At 37.9% G+C, this 11,760-nt stretch overlaps 1 protein-coding gene across 1 annotated transcript; it reads right to left on the reverse strand.

The window, feature by feature from the left end:
- Window positions 1–398: 398 nt before the first annotated feature.
- LOC107800019 (protein REDUCED WALL ACETYLATION 2) lies at window positions 399–11,760 on the reverse strand. The gene is made up of 16 exons (XM_016623162.2): window positions 11,307–11,760; window positions 10,241–10,332; window positions 7,136–7,276; window positions 7,009–7,065; window positions 6,852–6,924; window positions 4,978–5,136; window positions 4,174–4,323; window positions 3,832–4,087; window positions 3,627–3,748; window positions 3,410–3,496; window positions 3,246–3,334; window positions 3,068–3,130; window positions 2,835–2,891; window positions 2,283–2,379; window positions 2,035–2,193; window positions 399–743 (listed from the first exon to the last, which is right to left on the reverse strand). Exons 1-16 carry the CDS (start codon window positions 11,337–11,339, stop codon window positions 738–740), a joined length of 1,641 nt encoding a protein of 546 aa, XP_016478648.1. The 5' UTR covers window positions 11,340–11,760; the 3' UTR covers window positions 399–737.

An 11,760-nucleotide genomic window follows, 5' to 3' on the forward strand; every position in this document is an offset into this window, starting at 1 on the left:
TCCTTGTTGAAATAAATAGCATCAACTAATCCATACTTAAACAATCAATATGAATTCTCTGGATCCATGCCTTTAGGAAAGACTCTGATCCTTGGGCGAGCTCCTGCATATTCAATGACTATTTGTTCTGTTTGGACTATCTTTATTAACATTTCCATCATACATGGATTCTACCTTCCTTTTGTGAACTTCTGTGAAAGATTCCTAAGAAGAGCGAATACAATCTTTGACGATACATTGGAACAATCTTCTATAACTAATGAGATCGTGAAGTTTTTATCGTTGTGTTTATACATGTGATTATATTGATAACTAGGGAAACAAATATAGATCACACGGGGAACGGTGCGTTTTTGTTTTTCCTTCAACTGTTTGCAAACTTTCGAAAGAAATGAAACTTTGTTTTCTATGGTGAAATTCACTGTAAATAAATTGTTACGGTGGAATAGTACTGATAAGTAAAATGGGACATGACCTCATTTAGAAGGTACACATTAAAACATGGCTAAGCAAATTATGGAAAATACAAACTGCTCAATCGAAAATTTGAGTTCAAGAGCTAGACTATATATACACACAAAGAATATTAAACTAAGAGCTATAACCCAATCGGTACCTCTCTTCTCTTCTCCGTTTAAATATGTAAAAGAACCAAAAACAAAAACCTGTAGCCACGTTGTAGCCGGCTCGCAAACTGTATCATATCTGCCTTCATTGAATATAATGTACGTACACTTCTACACCTGTAAATTAGAGAAGCTCGTTACTCAGAGATCGATTTTACTTATAAACTGCTAAATGGTTAAAGTTGATGAGTGTATGGGGTGAAATTGGTTGATAACAGGTGGTCGAATTGTGAGGTGCCACGTGGAACCGAAGACATGCAAAAGACGAGTCAGCAAATAACTGGCACCAGATGTGAAATGTGTAATCGGAACAGGATGGACTCCGAAGGAAGCATAGCCGATAATAAAGATTCAAAGTTTTGACATCAGATAGCATTTAATGAACAATCGTTACAGAAAATATCTGCATTCAAAGCCAGCCGTTATGCACCCATCAATGACATTTTATTTCTCATTTAAGAGGAGCTTCATTTTAGGATTTTGTCTCCCTAAGTAAGGCTATAAATAGCAGTGTTGTCAAAGGCACGCTTAAAGCGTGCTTAAGCCCTGAAGCGAGGCTCAAAATATGTTGAGCGTTTCGCCTTGCTTAATGGGCGCTTCAGTGTCGTCATCAAGGCTCTAAAGCATACTTTTTCTTGCCAATGAGCGTAATCCCGAAGAGGCGACATGAAATTCTTGCCAATGAGCGTAATCCCGAAGAGGCGACACAAAACAATTGATATTTTCACTTTATCGTAAATTTTTTTTCAATTTCTTTGTTCATATATTTGTTATTCATGCTTAAAATTCTTATTCTTCTACTACACTTACAATTTTTGTATTTTGTTCTCCCTTGCACTTTTTTTCATTAAAGCACACGCTTTATTTGTGCTTTGCGCTTAAAGCCCCGATAGATCTTAGAGTTTTTTTGTGTCTTTCGCCTTTGATAACACTAATAAATAGCAGGATTAACAACCATTGTAGGGACATGAAAGACTGAGCTCTGAGTCATGCTTGTCATCTCTTTCAATTTCAGTCTTTGATCTTATTTTTGTTCTTATTTATTTATCGTTTTGGATCAAATTGATTCGCTTCTCAATAAACCACGCTATAAATTCAGCAGTAACGTTTTACGGGTAAACAATGAGTATATTAACTAATTCTTTAATAATAATTCCCATCTAATCATCCTTTTATAATGAGTATATAAACGATCGTATTTCACTAATCAAAATGAGAAAAAGAAATTTTCCACTTTCTTCTTCAATATAGCCGATAAATTTTATTTGATAGGTGTCAACTTTGGACTATTCTAACGCACACATTTGCTTTCTGTTTGATATTTCTGATCACTTTTTACACAAACTTGAGAAGTGCGAAAGCTGAAGCAATGACTAAAGATGATAAGGAAACACACAGAATGACTTACCAGCAGCTGAGGTACCCTTAGGAATACGGAGGACAAGACATATAGAAGACCTGATACAACTAAAGCCGCAATTATGTTGTAGCCAAGACGTTTGTTGTCTTTCATCGGAATAAATGTGGATTTCAAAGTGTTAGTCAATTCGAATAATCTGTGAGAAACCTGCACATACATAAAGAAACGGGAAGTTGATTCGTGCATTCATGTGTTCCTCTCAAGAAAGGCAATGGATAAGAAACAAATCTACTTACTGCGACATATATGGCAGTAGTAAGCATGAAGTTCAGCAATGGGTAGTTCGGGATCAAACATAGCAACTTTTTAGGCTGTCCATCTGGAACACCAGATCTGCATTTATTTATAGATACGTTAAACACGCACATAAGTTTTATACACAATTCTTTTTTTTTTCTAACAAAAACAGTAGTACTAAGATTTCATTGTTTCCATAAAATCACTTTGTTAGAGATTACAGTGGCCACTATGCCAAAACGTTAGCCAACTCCAGCATCCCGAGGTGACCAAAATACCTATAGTACTATCTTTTCATAACCAAGTAACCAACTCAATGACAATTACCAAATAAGATAAGAGCTTGAGGAACACTACATAATAAACAGCCAAAAGTGAAACTCATATCAGTCTTCTGATAACATTCTATGGTCTTATGCTTAGATGTGCAGATCAGAGGAAGGGTATAAAATCATGAATAAATAAGAACAAGCGAAGCATACTGTCTTAAAAACCATGTACGATCTCTGGCTGGGGATGAAAGAAATCAACCTTTAATTCATCTTTCATACCTTAACCATATATGGATTTGGGATATATAGGTCTCCAGAGTGATCTTCCCAAGCCATCTACAGGTCAAGAAAGCAATATACTGCAATAAGTGGTCTCTCTTGAAGTAACAAACCAAAATCCAATATCTACTTATATTTCTTCCATGAATTCACCGACTTTCAATGCCTTTTCATGAACTAAAACATATGACAAAGGAACTGTAAATGAAACTTTATAATGCAAATTTACTTACGCAAAAAGGGTTAATGAGTAGCTGCGAAAATATTGGGTTACATTCCGCAAGGATATGTAGACACTGTTAGATAAAAACACCAAACAGTATATTAGAAGGGAACATGCAGGACATTATTCACTAGTGAAAGAAGAAACTTCCAAAATTACTGAGCAATCAATAGAAGAAAAAGACATACGTTATCGGAATCCAAGATGTGTAAGGATGATATTTGTTATATGTGATCTTTGGAAGCTTGTATATGTGCTCATACCAAAGATATCCCATCTGAAATTTGTACAATATGTAAACATGGGATAGAAGTTTGAAACGCCAGATAGTGGAAAAAGAGAGAGGAGATACCGCAAGTGAAATTATGGCAACAACTGCTTTTATTGATATCCTACGTTTCACTTCGGTTTCCTCAAGTTTCTCCATCCATCTCTCTACCTGATAGATGAAACTTGAATCAATTATGAACTTACATCGTTAAGGAACGAACTGAATATTTCAGAAAAAGACAACAGACAGCACCCTTACTCTGACAGGTAAAAGTTGAAAAATCTGAACGAGAACTTACTGTTGGATGGTAGTATGCATATATCATCCCAACTATCCATATGTAACGATCAAGACCTGAACGGAACTGCCACTCATGCAAGAGAGACTGCTTTGTTTTTAAAGGATCTGGGTCAGCATATCCTAAAATATATGCATACACAGAAGCGTTAGTAATCAGTCGTGACTAAGGAGAAGGAAGATAAAAACAAATCCAAGCTACCAACCAAGGAAGCAAGTAAATGGGCTCCAAACCACTTCAAAAACTCCCGGAACTTCCCACATCAGAATAACAACCAAGAAGCAGGTAATGATTTTACCAGCAATAATAGTCCCATTCTCATTGTATTTGTTGAATATACCAAGGGCTCCGTAAACCATCAGAGTGAAAAGAGTGTGCATGGGGCATATATAGTATAACATGTAATTGTTGTTAAGGACAATGCAGCTAAAGAATACCAAGAAATTGAGCCTCCACATCATCTGTCCATCATAAAGTAAAATTTTCTGAAGCCTATTAAGGAAACTCCCTGTACATAAGATCTGCAAAGTCAAGGGGAAGAGAGTACCTGAGTGAATCTTGCAATGCTGAAATCCTTGCGGATGTAATAGTAAGAGAAGTTTCCAAATCCAGTCATCCATACATATGCAGCTATAAAAACTCGTATAGCATTGTAAATTTCTGTAGCAGCAAAGTAGTGATACATTAAAAATAATACCTGTTACAAAAGATCAAAATGTGAGAACCCAGAAGTGGTGCGGCGAATGCAGCTGAAACTTATAGACAGAAAATAAACTGACAGATGTTTATGAGAAGGAATACTGTCACTGATTCCGAGTTATCCAAAAGATACTGCCTTGTTGTCAAAGTAGTATAAGAAACATGCATTTCCAAGTATTGCAGTTGGAATAAAAAATTTACTTTTAAGTTATGCCATCAATTTTTCCTTATAATTGAAGTTAGGCCATTATAAATGTTGCGGATGGAATGAAGTTATGCCGTTGTAAATGCTGCGGATGGACATCTTTGTTTCCTTATTCAAATAAGCCCCCTTGGGAGAAGCGTTTATTCAAGCTCGGACATCCTATTCTCTCCTAGTATCTACAGTAGAATCCTTTTTATTTTTCGGGCCGCATACTCAACATGGGAAAGCATGTCCAAGTTTTCTCATTGCATATATTACAGCCATTTACTATTCTCCAACAATTCTGATTGTCAAACTCGTGTAATGAGGAGATTTAAAACTCACAACAATGGTGAAAGATAACGTTACAACACGAAGTCAGTTTCTCGTTCTGACATATGCAGGAAAAAGTAAGAGAAAAGATATCATGGATTATCAGCTAGTAGATCATGCCAAAAGCTGACTTACCTGCATCCATCCTTTCCATTCTTCAGTTTGATGCCTATTCAGATACATTATGGATCTCCCAGAGAAAGGTGACTTATCATGGTGGATTGTAAAAGAAGTGATTGCCGAGATTATGATGAGAAGGAAGTAGAGGAAGAGGAAAAGATCACGATTGTAGCTCTGCAAATACAATCAAAAGCTGGTTAGAACCAGAAGACCACATACAACCAGCTTCCTGCACATAAATGAAACATTAAAGACTAGAACTTTTAAATTTATGCCAAGTTGCAAATGATCTTGAACTAATAAAAAAATATGCAAAATAGAGTTTATGATACTTGATCAGTTGTATTTTTATTTTTGGCTAAAATCATACGCAGCCCCCTAAATTTGTCCGGCTTTTCCTCTTAGACACCTTATCTAAGACTTGTTCCAATGGAACACTTATACTATTCAAAATTGATACCCATTAAACACTTTTTGCTGATATGGCATAGTGTTTGTAATACACTTACCCCAAGAGCGTGAGATGTATTATTTTTAATGTTTTTCTCTTTTTTTATTCTGTTTCTTCTTCAATCTTCTTTGCCATAACTTCTCCACCATCTACCACCATTGGCACCGTCGCCGGCACCACCACAATTCACCTCTCTTCTTTCTTCAGCCACCTTACCTCCTCTACCACTACCGTCGTTTTATTTTCCGATCTTCCCTTACTGCTGCCACCACGCCGCTTCTTCCTCCTTTTTGGAACCAGCGCCACCACTTTCTGTCATTATCACTGCCGACGCTACCACCACTCCAATCACCATTTTCTTCATCTTTTTCAGATCTGAAAACCACCACCACTATCTCCTCCTTTTTTCGTTAATTCTGACAACCACTACCATTTTGCTCGCCGGAAAAAATGGAGACTCATCACTGTTGCCACTCTCTTTTCTATCCCCCTCCTCTCTTTGTTCAGAAACTATTTAGATAAAAAAAATTAAAACCATCAGATCTAAAATTACAATGAATTAGTTCTATAAACCAAAAGAAAAAAAAAAGAACATTGTGGTTGGAGATGCCAGCTTATGGACTTAACTGAAGAATAGGAAAGAGATGGCCTGGGTGGGTGCGTGGGGTGGGGTTATTATTTTTCTCTTTTTTTTCTTAAAATAGCTGTTGTTTTTTTGCTCATAATTCATTTTATTAAATATTATTTTGGACCCAAATGCCAAATGTCATTAGATAATTCGTCAATTTGCCACATCATTGGCAAGTGTATTACACTCTCTTTAGTTTTTTGCTGGTTATTAAAAAAGTGTTTAATTGGTTCAAAATTTTGAGTAGTTTAAGTATTCAATCGGAACAAATCTTAGATAAGGTGTCTAAGAGGAAAAGCCGGACAAGTTTAAGGGGCTGCGTATGATTTTGGCCTTTTTTTTTTAAAAACAAATATTGATTGTACTTGCTTATTCATGTTGAAGGAAATGTACTGGTTATCCTTGAATCTGGATCTCCACATTGTGAAAGGATATAAAGATGCTCCATCCAGATATAGCACACAACATGGGCCAACTCAGTTTTATGTAACATTATTATTGTAAGCACAATCACAGGGTGCTGTAACAGAACTCAGGAACAAAAACATCACCTTATCCATCCTAATACTGAAAAAAATACTTGGCCTAAAATGTCAAACTGTAGCAAACAAGAAAACAGTAAAAAGGAGAGTCAGAGTGCATCTGTCCCAGCTATTTTAGTTAATTGTGCAAATGCTGCACAGTTAAAACTCGTCCTCATGTTTTTACCTCAAAAAGACAGTTTCAGTATTTCTCTGGTTAACGATTATACATACACAACATCACTGGCCCATGGTGAAAGCACAAAGATAAGGAAAAGGTTTACTATACCTTTTTTGATTCACCAAACAGATTTGTACGGTCAGATAGGTAAAAGTAAGTCAAAAGGGCACCAAACTCTGATCTGCAGATAAATAGGTGGAGATGAGAAACAACAAGCTGAGCCATGGTCAGGAACTTACGTCTTGGATCATGAAAATCCACTTACATTGCTCTAAGAGTTAATCGATTCTCAAGAAAGAAACTTTCATCCATCAAGCAAAACCTGAGGTGTTTACCTTACATGAGCTGATGAACTGAGAATATCTGATTATAGCTAATATTGAATTTCAAACCTGGCAATCTGAGATGTCACAGATGAGCTCCTCATTCTAGGCGATGCTGATTGAAGGCCACCTCCTTCCAATAGAACAGCTCTGTCATCTTCTTTGACTGCTTCATTTCCCAACTCAACCAAATTGATATCAGAATGCCTACTGTGATATGTGAGAGGAACTCTCCAAATTAGATTGAGGATGAAAGCGCTTGCTGGATGAAGATATGCATCATGTATTTGTGGTGCAGTAAAGGCATACTATCCAAACTAAAAAAAAAAGAACAATATATTCATCATCTTCCTGCGAATTGCATTAGGGAGGCTGCTAGAAAGGTACTAGGGGTCTCGAAGGGCTACTCTGGCAGTCACAAAGGGGGACTGGTGGTGGAATGGAGAGGTCCAAGGTAAAGTAGAAGCCAAGAAAGCGATGTATCTAAAGTTATTGGAGAGTGTGGATGAGGAGGAGAAGAGGACAAATAGGGAGAGGTATAAGATGGCTAAGGAAGTGAAGTTAGCGGTTACGGCGGCTAAGACTGCAGCGCTTGAATGCCTGTATGAAGAACTTCGGGGCAAAGGCGGGGATAAGAAACTGTAGAGGCTAGTCACGGTGAGAGAAAGGGAGGCACGTGACCTGGACCAAGTGAAGTGCATCAAAGACGAGGAAGACAGAGTTTTGTTTGACGAGGCACATATTCGACAGAGATGGCAGACTTACTTCCAAAAACCCTTGAACGAAGAAGGGGGTTAGGAACATTGTGCTGGGTGACTTGGAACACACGGAAATACGTCGAGAATTTGGGAATTGTAGGCATATAAAAGTTGATGTGGTAGAGAGTGTTATGCTTAAGATGAGCAGGGGAATAGCGACCGGGCCAGATGAAATCCTAGTCGAATTTTTGGAAGAATGAAGGCAAGGCAGGCTCGGAGTGTCTCACTGGTTATTTAATGTCATTTTTAGGACAAAGAAGATGTCGAAGAATGGAGGTGGAGTACGATGATCCTTGTGTACAAGAACAAGGATGATATCAAAACTTGCAACAATTATAGAGGTATCAAGCTACTTAGTCATACTATTAAGGTCTGGGAGACGGTGGTGGAGCTGAGGGTGAGGAGGAGTGTGTCTATCTCCGAGAACCAGTTCGGATTTATGCCGGGATGTTTGACTACAGAAGTTATTCATCTTGTTAGGAGATTGATGGAGCAATATAGGGAGAGGAAGAGGGATTTGCATATGGTGTTCATCGACTTAGAGAAGGTTTACGATAAAGTCTCGGGGGAGGTTCTGTGGAGATGTTTGGAGGCTAGAGGTGTTCTTGTAGCATACATTAGGGCTATTAAGGTCATGTATGATGATGCTAAGACTCGGGTGAGGACAGTGAGAGGGGACTCGAAACACTTCCCAGTTATGATGGAGCTACATCAGAGATCAGCCATCAGCCCATTTTTATTTGCCCTGGCGATCGACACACTAATGTACCACATTCATGGAGAGGTGTCGTGGTGCATGTTTTTGCAAATGACGTTGTATTGATTGACAAGACGCAAGGTGGTGTTAACGCGAGGTTAGAGTTTTGGAGGCAGACCCTGGAGTCTAAAGGTTTCAAATTGAGTAAGACCAAGATAGAATACTTAGAGTGCAAGTTCAGTGGAATGGCTCAGGAAGTGGACAAAGACGTGAGGCTTGATTCACAAGTCATCCCTAGGAGAGAGAGTTTCAAGTACCTTAGGTCAACTATACAAGGGAATGGGGAGATTGACGAAGATGTCACACATCGTATTGGCGCGGGATGGATGAAATGGAGTCTTGCTTCCGGTGCTTTGTGTGATAAGAATATGCCACTAAAACTTAAAGGTAAGTTCTATTGAGTGGTGGTCAGACCGATTATGTTGGGTTGAGTGTTAGCCAATCAAGAACTTCCATATCCAGAAGATGAAGGGACCAGAAATGAGGATATTGAGATGGATGTGCAGGCATACCAGGTTAGATAAAATTAGGAATGAAGTTATTCGAGACAAGGTGGGCGTGGCCCCTGTGGAGTACAAGATGCGAAAAGCGAGACTTAAATGGTTCGGACATGTGAAGAGAAGAGGCACAAATATCCCAGTAAGGAGGTGTGAGAGATTGGTCTTGGAAGGCCTAAGGAGAGGTAGAGGTAGGTCGAAAAAGCATTGGGGACAGGTGATTAGGTAAGACATGGCGATTCTACAGCTTATCGAGGACAAGTCCTTGGATAGTAATGAGTGGAGGTTGAGAATTAAGGTACAAGGTAAGGTAGCCGAGCGCTATCCTTACTCGTTCCAGTAGTTTTAATGCATTCCTCGATGGTAGTCTTGTACTTTCTTATTATTAGATTTCTGTTATTGCTTATTGTCTCTTTCGCTTTGGTTTTCTATTTGGTTTGCTGGTGTTGTTGCTTGTTGTTACTCCTTCCTCTCTATCTTTGTTGAGCTAAGGGTCCTCCGAAAACAGCATCTCTGCCTTCTTCAGGTAGGGGTAAAGTCTGCGTATACTCTACCCCTGAGTTGCTCAGACACGAGTGCGGATCTAGAGTTCGGATCCTTCAAGATGTTAATTCTAAGATTCGGGGATACGGATCCTAGTACGTATACGGGTGCTGGGATCCGGCTGAAAATAATTCAAGAAAATAAAAATATAAAAATAACTCTAAATTATGAGAAATTTTATGGAATACTTACATATAGCTGGTAAAGTATGTATTTTTTTTATTCTCAAGTTGTAGTTAAGTAAATGATTGATTTTCTGGATAAGGTATGCTGTTTTTTCCAAATTTAACCCAGTTTTGGTTATGATTTCGGGAATCAAATTGTATCTCGTCTTTAATTTTTCCGTTCGTCGTGGTTGAGTACCCAAAATTATTTGACCAGATCCGGCATGGATCCCATACCCACACCCATACTAGTATCGTGTCGACACGGGTGGGGCACCTAAACTACCGTGTCGGAGCAACTTAGCTCTACCCTCCTCATACCCCACTAATGGGGATTACACTGGGTTTGTTGTTGTTGTTGCATATTGTCAAAGAAAAATTTTAAAAAAAAAACTATTGTCATCCAACAACTTTGCTACCAAAAGTACAGTTTTGAAGAGGTTTTTTCCACTTACACTTTAGATGATGCTGAATTTTTCTCGTACTCCAGATACTCTGAATATAACCAGGCAGCACATATCGACACAATTCCAAGAAAAAATGACACCTGTAATTCATTCAGAGGAAAGTTACATTTCATTTATAACAACCATCCATTGTCCAAAATCAACTCATTGAAGCCTGGAAATACGAACACTTAATCACATAGCAAAGATCACTTAAACCACTTTGTAAGTAGAAAATTCTATGAAATTAGAAACCGAGAAGACAAAAAGAAAGACTTAAAGCTCAAAACTCCCGTAAAACTTGGAAGTTCAAAACAACCAACGAAAGATCCAATCAAAGAAATATAAGCATGCTTCCACTTCCAATTTGAAAATGTAGACACAAAGGATACACACATCGAGAACATCCTAAATGCCACTTACCCAAGCATTGAACATCATACAATGATGTGGAGTGGGAGTAAACCCTTTAAAAAAATCAAGAAACATGAGTTAACTTTAAGTTCAATGAAAAGACTAAGCCACTGGGAAGCTATGAAGCAAACGCTGCTTAGTCCACAAATCCGCTCATTAATCAATGCAACACGTAATAGAGAGAACAAGCATGTTTCAACGAGTAAGATAAAAGCATTTAACAAAAGCACACATGACACCAGGGCATTTTAACTACAAACTCAATAACATTAAACTGCTGACAATAGAAACAAGAAAAAACAATCAGAGAATTGAAGTTTGGAAGGTCTTATTGAGGAAGTAGGCACTGTACAACTGCTATCCAGAAAAGTAAAATCAAGATCTTATCTACCAAGTAAGCTTGTTTTAACTAACAAAAGCAAAGGGCATTGAGCACAAAACATAGCCACGCAACACTCCTATCTACGAAATTCTACTAAAGCAAACACAACATTGATAAACCAGATCAAAATGGATTTTAGGGAAAAGCAAAAGCGCAAAATGGAAAGGCATTGAGCACAAACCACAGTCGTACTGCTAATACACAACCTAACTAAGCAAACGGATCAAAATTCGAACTTTATTCGAAGGACCAAAAATGGGGTTTAGAAAATTCACTAACCTGAGCAGGTGTTAGGGGACCGTAGAGTAACATCCTCACACTTCACAACTGAGAACCTTATTATTTTCAAGAAAATGAGTTCACGATGTGTGCATCAAAATATCATAGAAGAAGAAAGAGAAATCATCAGATCTAGTTATGGTGGATGAGGAAAGACAGTGAATCTTTGTGTTTTAGATTTGGAAATGTTGTGTAATTCCTCTCCATGTATTTATTACTCTACTGAGTACTGTTCTCTCAGAATGAAAGAGGGGGAAAAACGAAAGAGATGGTTGTATTTTTTACTCTACTGAGTAATGTTTGGTAGTATTTTTTTATCTTTCCAGCCTTAAATGAATTTGGCACAAATTTCTAACTCGAGAATCACAAGATTGGATAAAGAGATTTTAAGGTTTGGGATTGGGGCTACACTTCAATCAAAGAGTAAATCAAAAGAGTGAAATGATTGAATGCA

This window comes from Nicotiana tabacum, chromosome 22 (genome assembly GCF_000715075.1).
Source record: "Nicotiana tabacum cultivar K326 chromosome 22, ASM71507v2, whole genome shotgun sequence".
Taxonomy (NCBI): Eukaryota; Viridiplantae; Streptophyta; class Magnoliopsida; order Solanales; family Solanaceae; genus Nicotiana; species Nicotiana tabacum.

What these genes read in the sequence shown, in the direction of transcription:
- LOC107800019 (XM_016623162.2), bottom strand. Translation starts at nt 11,339, where the DNA reads ATGTTACTCTACGGTCCCCTAACACCTGCTCAG. An exon ending in CGATTAACTCTTAGAGCAAT is followed by an intron (nt 6,925 to 7,008) that starts GTAAGTGGATTT and finishes ATTTATCTGCAG; the next exon opens with ATCAGAGTTTGGTGCCCTTT. An exon ending in CTACTGCCATATATGTCGCA is followed by an intron (nt 2,194 to 2,282) that starts GTAAGTAGATTT and finishes ATGTATGTGCAG; the next exon opens with GTTTCTCACAGATTATTCGA.